Source organism: Erinaceus europaeus, chromosome 11 (genome assembly GCF_950295315.1).
Source record: "Erinaceus europaeus chromosome 11, mEriEur2.1, whole genome shotgun sequence".
NCBI lineage: Eukaryota > Metazoa > Chordata > Mammalia > Eulipotyphla > Erinaceidae > Erinaceus > Erinaceus europaeus.
The window spans coordinates 64,272,210-64,291,872 of NC_080172.1; the positions used below are offsets into that span (position 1 = coordinate 64,272,210).

General features: G+C 43.0%; 1 protein-coding gene and 1 non-coding gene across 4 annotated transcripts in view; one reads left to right on the forward strand and one right to left on the reverse strand.

The window, feature by feature from the left end:
- The first annotated feature begins 3,298 nt into the window (after window positions 1-3,298).
- Window positions 3,299-3,407, forward strand: LOC132541564 (U6 spliceosomal RNA). Its single transcript, XR_009552709.1, has one exon. It is a non-coding gene; the product is annotated as a U6 spliceosomal RNA (small nuclear RNA).
- Window positions 3,408-15,291: 11,884 nt separating this feature from the next.
- CTTNBP2NL (CTTNBP2 N-terminal like) overlaps window positions 15,292-19,663 on the reverse strand; it is a 67,705-nt gene continuing 63,333 nt past the window's right edge. For all 3 annotated transcript variants that reach the window (XM_060201881.1, XM_007526942.3, XM_060201880.1), the window contains one exon: window positions 15,292-19,469. In XM_060201881.1, coding sequence (XP_060057864.1) covers window positions 17,985-19,469 — 1,485 coding nt within the window. In that variant the 3' untranslated portion in view covers window positions 15,292-17,984. The remainder of the gene's footprint in view (window positions 19,470-19,663) is intronic.

A 19,663-nucleotide genomic window follows, 5' to 3' on the forward strand; every position in this document is an offset into this window, starting at 1 on the left:
CCTGTACCTGCAACCTTGGGAGAACTGTTAAAGCTTCCAATGTAAGGAATGGGGATACAGAACTCTGGTGATGGGAATGGTGCAAAGTTATACTCCTGTTATCTTATAATGTTATAAATCAGTATTAAGTCACTACAAAATTAAAATTAAAAAGTGAGGACATTCAAGAAGAAAGAAAGAAAGAAAGAAAATAAACTTCTTAGTTTAAAACATTCCCATAAAGGAAACTCCAAGTTAAAATTGATGAGTCCTAGGAACATTTAATGAAAACTAATTTTATACAAATTCTTCTAAAATCCTGAAGAAGTTTGAACACTTTTCACTTTATTCTATAAAACCAAGCAGTGTTATAACAATAAGGCTATAAACATCCCCCATGAACAAAGACATAAAAGATATTTAAATCCCATCAAGTCAAATCTAATAATATATAAAAAGATAATATGTAATAACAAATGAGAGCTTATCCCAGGAATGCAACAGTGGTGCAAGAGCCCAGCTTAAAGATCTCGGTTCAAGCCCCCGACTCCCCACATGCAGGAGGTTCGCTTCACAAGCATTGAAGCAGGTCTGCAGGTGTCATCTTTCTCTCAGCCTCTCTGTCTTCCCCTCCTCTCTTTCCATTTCTCTCTGTCCTATCCAGAAACGAAGGTAACAACAATAATAACTATGACAATAAAACAACAAGGGCAACAAAAGGGAATAAATAAATATTTAAAAAACATTTGAAAAACAACTGATGTAATTCAACATATTAACAATTTTAAAAAGATAGGGGAGATAGCATAATGATTATGCAAACTGACTTTCATGCCTGACGCTCTGAGCATCTAGGTTTAGTCCCCAGGAATACCATACACCAGAGCTGAGCAGTGCTTTGGTAAAAAAAAACAAACAAACAAAAAAACCAACTGTATGGGAGTCGGGAGGTAGCGCTGTGGCTTAAGCTGTGGGTTAAGTGCACATGGTACCAAGGCAAGGACCAGTGTAATGATTCCGGTTGGAGCCCCCGGCTCCCCACCTGCAGGGGAGTCACTTCGCAGGTGGTGAAGCAAGTCTGCAAGTGTCTATCTTTTTCTCCCCCTCTCTGTCTTCCGCTCCTCTTTCCATTTCTCTCTGTCCTATCTAACAACAACGACATCAATAACAACAACAATAATAACTATAAAACAATAAGGGCAACAAAAGGGAATAAATAAATAAATATTAAATAAAAACCAACTGTGTGATCACATCAATATTCCCTAGTGAAACAGTTCTGGAGACTGAAGATTCTACCAATAAAAGTGTTCCAGAGGTGGGGGAGATAGCATAATGGTTATGCAAAAAGACTTTCATGTCTGAGGCTCCAAATTCCTGGTTCAATCCCTACTGCCACCACAAACCAGAACTGAACAGTGCTCTGGTAAATAAATAAATAAATAAATAAAACAAAAAAATTCTAGGTTAATATCATTAAAAGTATTTAAAAATTTCAAAGACCTGTTAGACTATTTGCTCCTATAGTATCATATTTACCAACTATATTATCTGGAAAAGTAGTAAAGTTTACTCTTCGGTGACCTGGGAGGTCGTGTAGGTAAACTGACTCATGCATGAAGTTCCAAGTTCAGTCACTGGTGTGTATGTGCCAGAGTGATACTCTGGTTCTCTCCCTCCATGAATAATTTTTTTAAAAAACTGATATGGAGATACTAAAATATACAAGGAACTTCTGAAAATCAACAATAAAACACCTGGAAACTTAATAGGATAAAAAAAAATGGGTAAGTAGGACAAGTCGTAAAAAGAAAAAAAATGTGTAAAGATAAAAAACAACTCACTAGGGAGGCTGGGAAATGGCTCACCTTGTAGAGTGATACTTTTATATGCTAGGGTCTGGGTTCAACCCCTCCAGCCACCACTAAGGAGTACCATGCAAAGGGGAAACTTCCAGAGTGGAGGAGCGGTGCTATGATGTCTCCTCTCTTTGTGTTTCTCGTATTCTAACTGGAAGAAGAGAGAGAGAGAGAGAAGGAATGAAAGAGAGAGAAAAAAATACAAAGAGTTCATGTGGAGAGGTAGAATCACGTAGGCTTGAAGTCCTAGAAAATATTAAGTGGCAAAAAAAAAAAACCCTCACTGATAATCTGATACATGTACACTGTAACAATGATGAAATCCAGATTTATGGAATAGCTAATATCAAAAAGTTGAGAGCCAACATGAGAACTGACTTGGGAAAGCTCCGACTTTAGTCACACTGAGGGAAGCTCCAGTGCTGTGGTGTCTTTCCCTCTCTCGCTGTCTATCTGAAAAGTTGTCCTGGAGCAGAGAAGTTATGGTGAAAGAAAAAGAAAACGTTGAAAAATTCTGTTTTCAAGAGTGAGAACAAATGGGAACTCTCACTATGGAAAGAATATAAACTGTAGCAAAATGAAGCCTAGGTGTGTCCTGAGATGCAACAATTCTAGATGGTGCCACACACTTTCAGATCCCGTGTGGAGATGTTTTGGGAGACACTGTGACAGCATAAGTTCAGGGTATCTAGATGTGCACAGCTGGGAGGGCAGTGAAGTAAAATATCACAGGTACTCTATGACATGCCACACACATCTCTATGCAGCAATGAGAATAAGTGTTTTTTAAACTAGTAATGTGAAAGAACACAAGCCACTTGTGTGTGTGTGAGGTCCTGGCACAGACATACAAAAACAAAAAATAGATGATCTCTGCTCAGTGTTGGTTTTAAGCAATTGATTATTATGCTTCGTGGTATAATTTCCTTCATGTTTCTTATTCTTAGGACTTACTGACATTTATTGTATTTGTGGACTTAACTTTTCCAGGAAGTCTATAAGAAGCTGACAACTATTTGTTCAACTATTTTCCTTCAAAGACTCCAATTAAACTCACACTGAGTCACCTGAATATCCAAAAAATACTGGTGTTTATTATCAAAAATAATTTTTATGTCCTAGTCCTCAGTATAGATAGTTTTATTGATATTTCATGGGATGCATTGGATCGACCTTCCCGTGGTGCATCTCGTGAGTACCCATTCATTGGGGAAACTGACGATCCTTCCTAGCCGACTGAATCCACATGGATCCCAGTCACTTTCAAAGCCAGCAACAAGCAGCTCCTGCCAGCTTTCAAGCTGTTGGTCCTGTTCTTCGAGTCCTCCAACTTAATGTTGAGGGGCTGTCCTTTGCCAAACGCGTTCTTCTTCTTATTGATATTTCATAAGTTAGACATCAAGTGCTTTTGTAGTGTATAATGTGAAAATAATACCATCCAATTTTAAAAAATAAATCTAGTGCTCATTTCTGCAGCACATATACTAAAGTTGAAATGATACAGAGAGATGATAATCATGGCCCCTGTGCAAGGATGACACATAATTTTGTGAAGCATTCCATATTAAAAATTATATATATAAATAATCTAATGTGGTTTTCCTCTTTAGATGTTTGGTAGTCTTTTCTCTCATATAGCTCACAAATTCAGTCCTTCCTTACAGGAGAGAATACAATGTACTTCTCTTCCATTTATGATTTTTCTGTTCTCCTCCTCCTCCCAGTGCTAGGACCCCATATATGCTTGGTTCTATAACTCCTGGGCCAATTTTTCTTTCTTTAAAATATATTTTAGCACAGCTATATACAAGATACTGGGTACTGTACAGCAAACCATAACAAAAGGACTTTTCAAAGTTAACCCAATTACCAAATAATGTGATGATAACATTAACTATCCATTGTCTTTTTGAACCCTAAGACAGCAGGAACCTCACATCTCCACTATAGAGCCCTTACTTCCCCCAGTCCTGGAACCCTTGGATAGGGCCCACTTTCCCGTATGCCTCTCCCAATCCATTCAAATAATATTGCATCTGCCGATCACAACCTAACCAACGCAACGATTGCCACCTCAACATGCTTCACTTCAGACTGTGTCCAGAGACTTCATGTGTGGAATGACAATCCTTCAGCTTCATTACTCAGGTGAGACCTTTCCTTTCATAGTATACTCTAATTCCATCTCAGGTGGTTCACTTTCTAACAAAGTCCCAAAACCTAGACATACATCAGTTTCTGTGAGAGAGAGCATATGTTCACACGTATCCATAAACTACTGCAAAATATATATCTGAAAGCAGAAGTACACTAGAGTTTGCAGTGAGTACCTCCCTAACACTTCCTCTCCACTATTCCAAGCGTTGGGTCCATGATTGCTCAACAATTTGTTTGGCTTCGTATGTTAACCCTCTTTTCAGTCACCAGGTTCCAGATGCCATCAGGATGCTAGCCAGGCTTCCCTGGATTGAAGACCCCACCAATGTGTCCTGGAGCTCAGCTTCCCCAGAGACACACCTTACTAGGGAAAGAGAGAGGCAGACTGGGAGTATGGACCGACCAGTCAACGCCCATGTTCAGCGGGGAAGCAATTACAGAAGCCAGACCTTCTACCTTCTGCAACCCACAATGACCCTGGGTCCATGCTCCCAGAGGGCTAGAGAATGGGAAAGCTATCAGGGGAGGGGGTGGGTTATGGAGATTGGGTGGTGGGAATTGTGTGGAGTTGTACCCCTCCTACCCTATGGTTTTGTTAATTAATCCTTTCTTAAATAAAAAAAATAGAAAGAAAGGTCAAAAAAATATATTTAAGGGAGTCTGGTGGTAGCGCAGCGGGTTAAGAGCAGGTGGCGCAAAGCGCAAGGACAGGCGTAAGGATCCCGTTTGAGCCCCTGGCTCCCCACCTGCAGGGGTGTCGCTTCACAAGCAGTGAAGCAGGTCAGCAGGTGTCTATCTTTCTCTCTCCCTCTGTCTTTCCCTCCTCTCTCCATTTTTATCTGTCCTATCCAACAACGATGACAACAATAACAACTACAACAATAAAACAACAAGGGCAACAAAAGGGAATAAATAAATATTTTAAAAATTAAGGGGGGGGTTGGGCGGTAGCGCAGCAGCGGGTTAAGCACACGTGCCACAAAGTGTAAGGGCCTGCGTAAAGATCCCAGTTCGAGCCCCTACCTACAGGGGAGTCGCTTCATAGGCGGTGAAGCAAGCCTGCAGGTGTCTGTCTTTCTCTTCTCCTCTCTGTCTTCCCCATCTCTCTCCATTTATCTCTGTCCTATCCAACAACGAGCGACATCAACAGTAACAATAATAACCACAACAAGGCTACAACAACAAGGGCAACAAAAGGGGGAAAAATGGTCTCCAGGAGCAGTGGATTCATGGTGCAGGCACTGAGCCCCAGCAATAACCCTGGAAGCAAAAAAAATTAAGGGGTGTAGATAGTATAATGGTTACGTAAAGAGTCTCTCATGCCTAAGGCTCTTAAGTCCCAGGTTCAATCCCCCACACCAGCATAAGCAGACCTGAACAATGCTCTGGTTAAAAAAGGAAGAAAAAAAAAAAGAGGAGTGGGAAATACAGAGGGGGAGAGATAAACACCTGCAGGCATGCTTTCACTGCTTATGAAGCATTGCCCTGCAGATGGGGAGCCAGGAGCTTGAACCTAGATCCTTGCACCTGTCCATGTGCTTATCACTTTGTGTGCTTAGGCAGGTGTGCCACTGCCCGCACCCTGATAGTTTCTTTTGATGTGCAAAAACTCTTACAGTGCTTTAAAAATTTTTTTAAATTATCTTTATTTATTTATTGGATAAGACAGTCAGAAATTGAGATGGAAGGGGTGATAGAGAGGAAGAGAGACAGAAAAACACCTGCAGCACTGCTTCACCATTCAAAAAGCTTTCCCCCCCCCCTTTTTTTTTTTGACCTGAAATGGAATTGGAGTATTACACCAAAGTAAAAGACTCTGGGTGGGTGGGTGGGGAGAATACAGGTCCATGAAAGATGATGAATGACATAGTGGGGGGTGTATTGTTAAATGGGAATCTGGGGAATGTTATGCATGTACAAACTATTGTATTTACTGTTGAATGTAAAACATTAATTCCCCAATAAAGTAATAAATTATTAAAAAAAAAAAAAGCTTTTCCCTTGCAGGTATGGAAAGGGGCTCAAACCTGGGACCTTGTTCATTGTAATGTGCGCTCAACTAGCTGCGCTATCACCTGGCCCCTTGGCAGATGCTTTAATAATCCCTTTCAAAACTGCTATTTTCTTCTTCCCTCCCTTCCACCCCTCTCTTTTTTTTTTTTATTTGAGAGAGAGAGAGAGAGAACACCAGAGGGAAAGACTGAAAGAAACCACAGCACAGAAGCTTCTTTCAATGTAGTGGGCACTTGGCTTGAACCTGGGTCACATACACTATCAAAGTGAGCTATTTTGCTGTCACACTATCTAAATTTTCTTTGTGCAAATAAATGTAGTGTTAACATGAGGATAAAAATACAGGAAATATAAGATTATGTAGCAAAATAGGAAGCCAATATTACATATAGCAGATAAGGAATGTAGTTATGATACAGGTTACATTAAAATTTTTTTATAATTATTTATTTTCCCTTTTGTTGCCCTTTTTATTGTTGTTGTAATTATTGTTGTTGTTATTGATGTCATCGTTGTTAGATAGGAAAGAAAGAAATGGAGAGAGGAGGGGAAGATGGAGGGGTAGAGAAAAATAGACACCTGCAGACCTGCTTCACTGCCTGTGAAGTGACTCCCCTGCAGGTGGGGAGCTGGGGGCTGGAACCAGGATCCTTACGCCGCGTCCTTGTGCTTCGAGCCACATGTCACTTAACCCACTGCGCTAACAGTCAACGCCCACAGGTCACATTTTAAAGTAACAGAAAAATAATTATTTGAAACTGATCCTGAGACAGCTAGCTAGCAATTTGAGAATAAAAAGTTAGCTCCGAGTTGTACTATGTACTAAATCCAAATGAATTAAAATTTCATTTGAATATTATACTGCAGAAGTACTACACTAGAATAGTTAAGTATTGTGACTTTTTAAAAAAGGTTTTTTCTTAATATTTTATTTTATTTATTAATGAGAGAGAGAATCACAGCATCACTTTGGTATATGTACTACCCAGAATCCAATTCAGAGTCCTCATGCTTGAGAATCCAATCTTTATCCACGGCATCACTTCCTGGATTAAACCTGAAACATCATGCTTAAGAGTCAAACACTTTTGTCTACTGTGCCACCTTAGTGATCACTGTTATACTTCTTAACACAGAAAAAGCCACCTGATCACCAGCAGACGAGCCCTATATAGACAGATGGCCCAATCCCTCTTCCTCCTTCAATGGGGAGCTGCTTGAGAGAAAGCAGCTTCAGGTATAGGATTTCCATCGTGACTGAGGCAGAGGCTCTGGCTGTAAGGAGGACTTCGCTATCAGGGTGGCCGCTGAATGGACGCATCCCAACCAGGCCAGGGTCTCTGAAGCTGCCTTTTCCCAGTCCTCCTCCAGGGAGATCATAGGACCAGCCCTTGGTCTGGAGAGTATTGCCGCAACTTTAACAGCAGGGGGCGCGCGCAACCCAGCTTTCCGGCTGCAGGGCTCAGGGCAGGTCGGAACCACAGCTCCTCCCCCTGGCGGGGAGCCGGCGCTGCTCACCTGCTGCACAAAAGCGTTGCTGTGTGCAGGGACTAGTCAATTTTATCTCATTTCCTTTCTCACAAAACCCCACAAGGGGGCTCTCGAGTGTTCATTGTACTGATGGCTGAGGAGACTCACAGAGATGAACTTGTGTCCAAGGTCACATACCTTGTTCCGAACCCTTTCTTGCTGGCCCTGCTTTTGCACCCCCACGCACGCTGTAGAGTGTTTAATAACGTTCACAGGGTATTAAATACAGCGCTTCTCCTCCCTCTAGACTCACAGAGTACTCCGCGGTGCTGACTGGTTTAGACAACTTGGGCCATTCATCTGCTGGGGCGCTAGCTACATCCTGCCCAGCACCGCCCTATCAGAGTAAATCCCAGCAGCAGCTTGACACAGACCAGGTGTCTAATAAAGCATGTTCAGGGGGTCGGCGGTAGCGCAGCGGGTTAAGCGCACATGGCGCAAAGCTCAAGGATCCCGGTTCGAACCCCTGGCTCCCACCTGCAGGGGAGTTACTTCACAAGCAGTGAAGCAGGCTGCAGATGTCTTTCTCTCCCCGTCTCTGTCTTCCCCTCCTCTCTCCATTTCTCTCCGTCCTATCCAGCAACGACGACAACAATAATAACCACAACGATACAAAAAAGGGCAACAAAAAGGAAAGTAAATAAGTAAATAAACAAAATATTTTTTTAAAAAAGCATGTTGAACAGATAAAGGGCAGGCAGGTGGATGTGTGTCAGCAGAACTAAAGTACCCACAGCAACATAACTAAAAATACTGAATGAGGGTGGGTGAAATAACTCATTTGGGTATTGTGTTGTTTTTGCATGTGCGCAACCCACAATCTGGATTTCAGTTTCAGAACACTTTGGTGCTGTTCTTTCTTTCTGCCTCTCTGTCTCTATCTACAAAATGTTGAATGAGGATTTACCAGTTTAACATTCCTATTTTGTTCTACTTCTTATGTTTACTATCCTATTGGGACAACAAACCTCCCGTGTGTGTGTGTGTGTGTGTGTGTGTGTGTATTTAGGGAGGTGAGGCATTGCTGGGGGAGAGGGAGGGGGTGCAGGGCAAGGAACAGAGCTCTCCCACGGTGAGAATAAGGCCCACATAGAGGAAAATGCCAAGATCTGAGTTGGAGCAGAAGGAAAATGAGCCCTGAATAGGAGCCTTGTATGTGGCCTTGTGGCGCTGACTCACTAGGAGAGGGAAAACATGCTAGAGATGAAGAAGGGGCTTGTCTGCTATGGTCACCACCCCCAAACCACCCCACCACCCTGAGGACACTGTGTCTGCTCCAAGCTCCAAACAGCTCTGCAGTTTGATCTGGGTTGAGTGAAAGGAGGGAGCAGAGAGTGTGAGGGTCCCTACTGCAGAGACTACAGGCTCTTTGGCAGAACTGTGATTGAGTGGGAAAGAGGCCCAGGCTGAGCTGTCTCTCCCCAGGCACTTGGCTGCTTGTTTCTACAAGCAGGTGTGGTGGCAGGAGGGGTGGGATGCTCCTGGTTTCAGTGGCTCCTTGTCCACATCTGAGGATCGAGGACGCTGATGAGTAAATTCTTCCCAGAGCTGATGCAGCCACCAAGGCACAGTTGGGAGTAGAGACCCACTAGCCTCCCCACTCCCAGACTTGTCTGGGCTGTCAAACCAGTTCTGAGACAGGACAGGATTTTTGTGGCCACAAATGAAGCAAGCAGCACAAGGCCAGCAGGCAGAGGGCAAGGCCTGGATATAGGACAGCTCTGACAAAAAAGATCAAAGTTCAGACCGTGTGGAGAAGCAGATGAGAGGAAGGAGACATAGCACTGGAGGCAGGGAAGGAGTGATGGTGGGGCAGCCAGAGATGGGTTAGGAAGCTCTGTCCATCAGCTCTGGAAGACTGGCAGAGGAAGCCAGACTGGCTTTCCAGTTTGGGTTATACCATGAGTAAGATGTAGGGCCTTGGGTAAGTCACCTACTTTTGTTGGATCTTATCCTTATCTTTAATAAGAGGGCAATAGAAAGGGCTCTCTAAGCTTCCTTCTCACTCTAATGTGGGTTAACTCCATATGTAGTAAATCATTCCTCTCCCTTCTCTTTATCAGAAACCCCCGCTCCTTCAGTGTCCTGTTCCAAGCTCAAAGTTTCAAAGAAACTTTGGGCTCTCTGGTATGTGACTGACAATAAACTATTATCCTAAGTGCTTCGGATTACTTTTTGATGATCATGTGACCACTGGAAGGCATAAAGCTGTGTGTGGACTTGAATTCGGGCCAATAGATGAAGGTTTGAGTGTGAGCTGCTCCACTCTTACTCCTATTCCACTTTAGGCACTTTATTGGATCGACCTTCCCGTGGTGCATCCCGTGAGTACCCATTCATTGGGGAAACTGACGATCCTTACTAGCCGACTGAATCCACATGGATCCCAGTCACTTTCAAAGCCAGCAACAAGCAGCTCCTGATGCTGTTGACTGGCTACGGAAGAAGGGCAAACGCTAGAAGAAGGCAATTTATTGTGCCTTCTTTAGTAGGACTTACACACCTCTTTTCTAGTATTTCTATTGATTAGATGAAGTAACATATGTAAAAAAAAAATACCCAGCTAGGAGTTTGGGACCTTGGTTTAGGAGATGGCACAGTAGATAAAGCATTGGACTGTCAAGCATGAGGTACCAGTTTGGTCCCCAGCACCACATGTGCCATTGTGATGGTCTTGTTTCCTTCCCTCCAACACTCTTTCTTATAAATATATATATTTTAAATATTTATTCCCTTTTGTTGCCCTTGTTGTTTTATTATTGTAGTTATTGCTGTCATTGTTGTTGGATAAGACAGAGAGAAATGGAGAGAGGAGGGGAAGACAGAGGGAGAGAAAGATAGACGCCTGCTTCACTGCCTGTGAAGGGACTCCCCTGCAGGTGGGGAGCCAGGGGCTCAAACCAGGATCCATACGCTGGTCCTTGTGCTTTGCGGCACGTGTGCTTAACCCGCTGTGCCACAGCCTGACTCCCGTAAATATATTTTTAAAAAAGATACTTGGTGCTAAATAAAAAAGATATCTGTCCTTTAAAAATATTTTTAAATTATCCTATTTATTGAATAGTCAGAAGTTGAGGGAGATAGGAGACAGAGAGACATCTGCAGCACTGCTTCAACACTTACAAAGCTTTCCCCCTGCAAGTGGGGACTGATGGCTTGAACCTGGGTCCTTGTGCATTGTAACATATGCACTCAACCAGGTGTGCTGCCTCCTCTGTTTGTCCTCCAGATGATTTAATCATGACCAAAAGGAAGAGAGCAGCATCTCTTGAAAAGTAGCGTGCAGAAGGTTTAAGGGTGTCGGGAAATTGTGAGGATGTGGTTGAGCTCGGCAGGGCTCACAAAGCACCCTGCATTCCTGATACTATGGCCTATCTACATAATCACTGTTTTGCCTGAAAGATCCCCACCCATTCCATTCCTTTGATCTATCTTCTATCCTCAAGACCCTCCCTGCCTGCAGGGTAGTATTAATCCCACCAGTTAAAACCCCCAACAGTTGCTAAGGAAATTTCTACCTTCCCAGCCCCCTTTTGCCTTTTTCCGCCCCTTTCCTAGCCATTTCCATTTCCAACTTGCCACTTCAGGGTCTGCCCTTTAAAAGCCTTGGCTCTCTGACCAATAAAGAATTGCATTGCCTCACAGCCACATGTTTGGTTCCTGAGTCATCTCCCTCCTCACTGAGTAGCAGCCCAGGCCAGCTCCGGTTGAGTTCTCTCCAACCCAGAGTATGCACCCGGGAAGAGGCACCCCCATGATAGCCGGCAAAGGGTGTGTGGCTTTGGGGTCCACATGAAGGAGAGGGCAGGAAAAGTTGAGTTGCAGAATGTGCAGTTTCAGTAGATGGCTCTAGCAACCCTGCAGAGGATTGTGAAGTTGGAGTGACCATTCAGAGCTCTGATTTGGGATGAGGTAGGCAGGCCTTAATATTAGCTGCCTGTGGATAGATGTGACATGAGTCAAGATGATTCTTTTAGGCAAGGCCATGCCTATAAGGGCTTTGTGGCTGACTGCCTTTTCCTCTTAGCATTCTTTGCTCTGGTCCAGAGTTTCACCAGAAACAATTGCAATCGTTTGCAATTTATGTGTTATGAAATACATAAAGAAAAATAAAATAAATCAAGTCAGTGGCCCAACCAGATTAAACCCTCAAAGAAGCTGGGATGTTGGTTTTCTTTAGAACCTTAGGAGCTGGAAGGAGCCATAACAGTAGTATTTATTTTTATTTTTGCCTCCAGAGCTATTGCTGGGGTTCGGTGCCTGCATATGAATCCACTGCTCCTGGAGGCCATTTTTCCCATTTTGTTGCCCTTGTTGCTGCCCTTATTGTTACTGTTGCCATTGCTGTCGTTGGATAAGACAGAGAGAAATCAAGAGAGGAGGGGAAGACAGAGGAGGAAAGACAGACACACCTGCAGACCTGCTTCACCGATTGTGAAGACCCCCCCCCCACACACACACACAAGTGGGGAGCTGGGGCTCTAACTGGGATCCTTATGCTGGTCCCTGTGCTTCACACCATGTGTGCGTTTAACCCACTGTGCTACCGCCTGACCCCTACAGTAGCAATTTTTAAACCATTGTGGGGGGCTGTATCTTTTGAGCACAGCTCTCTGCCTGTCAGTCTTTCCCAAACAGGACTCACCTCCTGAGGACTTCTTGTCCTGAGTCTAAGACAAACCAATTGGAACATAATGTAAATCCAGGGACACTGAATAACTTCTGGTAAATAATGCTTGGGAGGTAGGAGAAAACACACTTGCTCCCTTTCTAGTGAAGGTTTCCTGCCCACAGGGCTCAGTGCTACCATAGTCAAGTTGCCAGTATCACCTTCGGGCTATTCAGTTGCTTTTGTTAAGTGTGCTTGTGCATGCTAACATTTGTTTCCCCCAATTGGATTGAGTAACCTGAGGGCAGAGAACATGTTTAAACTTGTTTTTTCAGAATAGCTACCTTGGCTTCTGGCTCATCTTTAAATATTTAAAGAAACGTTTGCTGCTTAAGGGGGTAATTAGTAAGTTTTGTCTTTGTTCTGTTCATCTAACCTGGTGGTGGGATTAGTTAGGACGAGTAGGAGGAGCTGTGGTATCCTGCAAGGCTGCTCCATCCTAAAAATCAGGGCAGGAACCTATTTTCCGACAACCCAATAGCTAAGAGCTCCCCTTGGTTACCGAGGTGCATGCACAAGTGCCTCAGCTATTTCTCATTTGGGAAACAGGTGGTGGGAAGAGGCAAAGAACCGGGATTGCAATTCAGGCTCTGGATCTCACTACTTGATCCATTCACAGGGAACCTGGTGAAGATCAGTGACACAGTGTACAAGTGCATTCATTAACACAGTGCTTAGAACTCAAATAGGCACTCTGGACCTTGAGTATCACTGAAAGGATGGGAAAACAGATTCGACTTAAGAAATCCTCTTAGATCAGAGGCAAGTAAGTTTTTATAAGAACTCCTGAGAGTGGGAGTCTGGCAGTAGCACAGCAGGTTAAGTGCAGGTGGTGCAAAGTGCCAGGACCAGCATAAAAACTCGGGTTCCAGCCCCCGGCTCCCCACCTGCTGGGGAGTCACTTCACACGGGGTGAAGCAGGTCTGCAGGTGTCTTTCTCTCCACATCTCTGTCTTCCCTTCCTCTCTCCATTTCTCTGTCCTATTCAACAATGACATAAATACAACAAAAATAATTACCATAAAACAAGGGCAACAAAAGGGAATAAATAAATGTTTTTTAAAAAAGAACACCCGAGGGCTCTGAAGATCTCAAAATGTGACTCTCAAGACCAGCTACTTCAACAGACCCCTACGCCCAATTCCCAGGAGTCATTATTTGCCTCCAGGGTTATCACTGGGGCTTGGTGCTGCACTGTGAATCCACTGCTCCTGAAGGGTATTTTTTTCCATTTTTGTTGCCCTTGGCGCTATTGTTATTGTTGTTCTTGTTGGATAGGGCAGAGAGAAATTGAGAGGAGGGGAAGACTGAGATGGGGTAAAGATAGACACCTATAGACCAGCTTCACTGCTTTGACTCACTGTTACAGGAAAAAAAAAAATTCCTGTTTGGAAGCCAGTATTAAAAGACATGTGAAGTTCTGCTTGCTTCAGGGACTGAGCGTCACAATATCTCTTAATCAGTCATACATACACACACACACACACACACACATACACACATACACACAGAGAGACAAGGCAGCGTTGCTGACAGCAAGGCTATTATAAGGAAATGGTATATCCAGTGTTAGTTGAAATGATCATTAATGAATTTATATGCTGGAAACTAAAGATATGTAAACAGCTACACTGTTTGGACACCTTTAAAATTATTATTATTATCGCCACCAGGGTTATTGCTGGGGCTCAGTGTCTGTGTGCATGATGAAACCACTGCTCCTGGAGGCAATTCTCCCCATAGAGATTTTTTTTCCTTTTCTATTTTGATAGGACAGAGAGAAATTGAAAGGGGACGGAGAAAGAGAAACACCTGCAAACTGCTTCACTGTTTATGAACCTAGGTCCTCGTACATGGTAATATGTGCACTTAACCAGGTTCGCCACTGCCTGGTGCCTGACTTTTTTTTTTTTTTTTTTAACATCAGAAAGTTTTCAAGTGCTTTTTGTTACTACAAATAGCATTTGTGAACAGGGTAGCAGCAATAGCCCTGGACTAGGAGAGGAGTGATGCATTGGCCATTTTAAAATGTGACTACAGTGGAACCTAAATTACCCCTGTAATTTTACAACTACTGTCAAATCACTAATGATACAGTACCCCACAATGGCTTAAAAATTACAGTCTCCTGCAAGGGGGTCACTTCACAAGCTTACAGTAAACCCTGTCTGCATGTGTCTATCTTTCTCTCCCCGTCTTCCCCATCTCTCTCAATTTCTCTCTGTCCTATCCAACAACAATGACATCAATAACAACAATAATAATAACCACACAATGATAAAAACAACCAGGGCAACAAAAGGGAAAAAAATAGCTTCCTGGAGCAGTGGATTCATGGTGTAGGCACTGAGCCCCAACAATAACTCTGGAGGCAAAAGAAAAAAAAAATAATAAAAATTACAGTCTATTGTGAAGATTCCTTCCAGCTCCTAAGGTTCTCAAGAACATCAACATCCCAGCTCCTTTGAGGGCTTAATCTGGTTGGGTCACTGACTTAATTTTTTTTTCTTTCTTTATTTGATAAGACAGAGAGAAATTGAGGGGGAAGGGAGATAAAGATGGAGAGAGAGAGAGAGACACCTGTAGCTTGTGAAGCTTTCCCTCTGCAGGTGGGTAGGGACTTGAACCTGGTCCTTGTGCACTGTAATGTATGCGCTCAACTAGGCGCACCACCATGACCCCTCTAACTTGATGTTTTTATTTATTTACTTTTTGAGAGAGAACCAGAGCATCACTTCAGCAAGCAAGTACATGGGGTTAGGAGAGCCAAATTTGAGACATCATGCTTGAGAGTCCAAAGCTTTATCAAAGCATCACTTCCTGAGCCCGGTTTTTTTTTGCTAGTAGTTCAATTCTGGATTATGGTGGTGGTGCTGTGGATTGAATTTAGGGTCTTTGATGCTTCAGGCATGAAAATCTTATTGCACAGCCATTACGCTCTCTCCCCAGCCTTCTTGATTTTAATTTTAAGGCAGGAACCAGTGCTCTCTCTATGCCACCTGCTCCTGCCCCAACAAAACAGGTCCTGCTGTGTGCAACACCCTTCAGTTTGTACAAACAACACTATTTTCCCCCCAGACAATGTAATTTAATTTGCTTTAATGTATTCTCCTATAAAAAATGAATAAAGGTTTCTGCATGGTACATCTGGCTTTACAAATGTTAACTAGTTAATGTTTGTGTTATGTTACACATCATTATGTCAACCAGTAATACAGCTTCTGCAACATGGGTTAATTATCAAAATTGTGAATCATGGTGCTTTTACTTAACACACACTCAATCTATATACAGTAAACTTAAATACTAATCTATAATACCAAACTGGATTATTGGATCCATTACAGTATTGTGCTTATTTATCTCAGAAGATAGGCAACTAGCAAAAATACATTATTTCCTTTGCATTTCCCCACCCCCATATTACACTGTAAAAGAAATACATTATTCAGTGCACTTCCTAAGAAATAACTTCCTTATAGTATCTCTCTCTCTCTCTCTCTCTCTCTCTCTCTATATATATATATATATATATATATATATATATATATATTCCAAAAAAGGGAAGAGTATAATGCAACTTTTAAGATTACCATTTAAAGCAAGAGAGGTAACAATATTCAGGGACTACAACCACTTTTGTTTAGAAGGTTCAACTATTTTTATCAACACTATTTGCTTGGCTAGGCATGAGAATAAAGTTTAGTGCATGATTTACTGCTCTGGATTATTTTAAAGTACCTCCACCATTTCTGTACACACAGCTAGAATATAATAGTTTTTTACTTTTTATGTACAGACCTTAATCAAACTATAGGCTGTGGAGAGACCAATATACTCTACTGTGACTTATATACACAGTATATACACATCACCTGCCTCTTCTCCTATCACTCATATTGGACTAAGAGGGAAGATATTTAAATTATAATAGGAGGTTTTTGAGGCTGCTGACATATGGCTGAGAATGTATAAGACTGATACCATGCTTTCTCCATCCCTGTGGACACAAAATCACATAACAATGGCATCTGAGTGGGGCTGTGGGCAATACTGCTCAACAGGAGGGCAGAGGGAGAAATCATAGTATTCAATAAACTTTGTTAGCTCCATTAGCTAAAAAAAGTTGAGGACTCTGGAAGCTTCTGTCATTACAGTCTCAGTGTGATGGAAATGATAGAAGTTTCTAGAGTGGAGGAGGTTGCAACTCGGCAGCTTGTGAGCCAGCTCCAGCTGCAGAAGTGTTTGTTTAATCAGCAGTGTTTAAAGTTGTGTGAATTAATTCTTGATATTCACAAATGGACTTTAGGAAAAAAAGACACAGTAACCCTGGTCTGGTTCATCCTGGCATGGCAACAAACAGCAGAGCTGTCACAGGGTGGCCCTTCTCAGCGGGATGTGGGCACTTCAGTTTGTTTCAGCTCCCACTATTCCCAACTGTCTCCCATCACTTAAACGAGTGACCTGTTTAAGTCATTCATATATATGACCAGCTGAATTCTGTGGCACTGGGCCGAGTTTGGCTCTGCTGCTTTATGATGCCTAAGATGCATAATACAGAATTTCTCCCCTTTCCTGTGGACAAGATTTTTCCCTTGAATCACTGAGTCCCAGCCATGGTTGCTTTGGTAGGTAATCTTAATGTGCATTTCTACTCATCCTTTATGCTATATTGCAAACTCTAAAGATATGATCACACTAATTTTTATGTGTTTAAGTGTGTATGCCAGACATGTAAAGGGGGGTGTACATTTAAACAAATATTACTTTCATTTAGGCAAAAGTTATTTTGGTTCCACAGATAAAGACACCAAGTGTTGGCAGCTTGGAGAGTAAGTGTAACAAATTGGTAAAACCTATAATTCTGACTTATAATACTACAAAGAGTGAATTTTAAGTTATTGCTTTTTGATTATAAAGATCTCATTCTGTGGCACTGTTACACAGAATGAGTTACCATTTCCTATTCAAGTACTAGCAAGTGGAATCAGAAGTTCCTTACACAACAGTAGATGCCTGAAGACATTGTTTGAATGGAGATATGACTTCTTTTGACTCAAGGATGCAGGAAACTGGGAGTGATTTAGTTTTTTAAAAGTACAAGATAATCAGCACCCCAACTACTTACTGCTTAGGAGAGTTTCTCAACAAAGAAAGCTCAGCTTTGTGCTAAGTTCACACCACCTTTACGATTCCCATTCTACATATGCAGCCTTGTTTCTGAACACAAGGCTTGTATTAAAGAGAGTAAAATAGAGTTAAAAGCAGTGTTGGTTTTTAACATTCAGAATTCACAGAGGATCTCATTTTCTGCAATCAAATGATCTGCTTTGTGTTTTAGCTGCAGAATCACATTCATTTGGCAGTCTTATTTCAGGCACTTTTAAAAAAATGTTCATCTGGAATAAAAATCTGCATGAACCACTTCTGCATAATTCAAAATGACTGTTAAGTGACTCTGGTCCCAAAGCAGACAGCAAATCACCACCTAGTACTCAATTAGCTTTCTCTATCGCAATGTGATGGTGACTGTTGAGCTTGAGATATCCTTGAGGTGCCCTTGCAGCTTTAGTACAAAGATGTGAGTCATAAAAATCCAACCTACTCAAGTTTCTACTTAAAAAAATACAAAAAGGTGAAATGCACACTCAATGTATTATACACATGGCTGCACATACTATCAAAATAAATAACATGATTTGACTCGAACAGTTTGACTCTGAGCTCTTGGGATGAAATCTGATGGAATGTCACATGTAGAGACTCCCTCCTGGGGACTAGCTGCTGGTAGGTAAGAGTATCTCAACGTCCTTGCCATTGGCTACAGCAGCATTAGAAGAGCAGCTGCCAGCGAGGTCTTCGGTGGTGGTCAGAGAGGATGCCTGGGAATGAGTTTTGGTCAGTGGAGCGGTAGAAGATGGAGAAGGGCTTGTGAGACCGGGTTTTTTGGGTGGGATGGGTGGAGGATTTCCTCTCTCTGCTCTGGGGATAGTAGGGGACTTGATCCCTGGAGACAGGGGGCTCAGAGGACTGGACACTTTCCCTGGAGTAGGCGAATGGCTAGTATCATTTCGTGGGTTGGCAGTGTTGGCCAGATTTCGATAGTCTGTGCCAAAGGGTGAGCTGTTGGGAGAGACAGGTTTGATTGGCCCTTGTTGGCTGGTGAATCTGGAGAGCACCTGAGTGACAGTGTTGCGGGCCAGCTGCTTGGCGGCAGAGTTGTCTATGAGGGTAGGGGACAGATCCCGGGACGGAGGACTTTGGAGACCACTGGAATGCTGGTCCTGATCAGCTTGGGACTGAAATTTGTGCCGAGCTGCATGGAACCGCTGGTTGATCCCTACCTGGTAGGATGACTGGTAGCCGGGGCTGCTGGCAGATGAACCCAGTAAGCGCTTAGTTAGTACTGGTGAAGAGCACGGGGAGGATGTGAGAGAGGAGGAAGCAGTGCTGCTGGGAGACAGAGAGCTGCCGCTGGAAGGGAGATGACTAGGTGTTGGGATGGAAGTGTCCATTCCCACAGGGCACCCACCATTCTCCACCACTTTCTCTTGGGTCACCCCCGCAGGTTTTTCTCGTGGAGGCACTTGGTTTTCTACACTACTGCCTGTAGCCAACTCCTTGGTAGTTTGCATCTCTAGGTCAAAATGGCCATTGGTTTTTGCATAAGAGTAAGTAGGTGTGGTGGGACCAGATAGCCCAGTGGCTGTTACTTTGGCCATATTGCTCCCATGGGCTCTTTCTGCCTGAAAACTCTCCGTTTGGCAAGACACAGATACTAGCATGGAAGACTCAGTCGATGTGCTTTTAGACATGGTGACTGGTTTCTTTGAAGGCTCATGACAGCTACTGGGCTGTTGGGACGCCTCTAGGTCCTGAACAATTTTCTTCAAACTTTCCATCTCTTCTTTGAGAGTTTTGGTCCGGTTCTCTTCTCGATTCAGTTTTGCTCTCAGCTGCTCTCTTTCAATGTCAAACTCAGACAACTGCTTCTCCACCTGGGCCTCGGTCTGCAAGCCCCGCTTCCTCTCAGCCGCCAGCTCTTCCTCCAGCTTACTTACCCGGCTCTTCTCCTTCTCCAGTTTCAGGCTCAGCTCTCCTACCTTCTGCCCCTCCTCAGCTGCCTTGCTGGTGGCTTTCTTGCACTCAAGCACTAGCATGGAGGAGAGCTGTTTGTGGCGGGAACGTTCCTCCTCCAACTGACTGGACAGTTTCTTCTGCTCTTTTTCAAACTTTTTCACTTGGGACTTTTCAAATTCCAACTAGAAAAGAATTTTGAGACTCATCAGTGGATGGAGAAACTAATTTAGTGAGCCATAATCAAAATAAAAAAAAAAACAAAACATCAGTGTGTGATATAAGCAGTAAGGGCTATGTATGATGAGCTCATGGGATTTTTGTTTCAGGTGTTTGTACATATAAATTAACATTGTATTAAAAACATCTTTCTCATTAT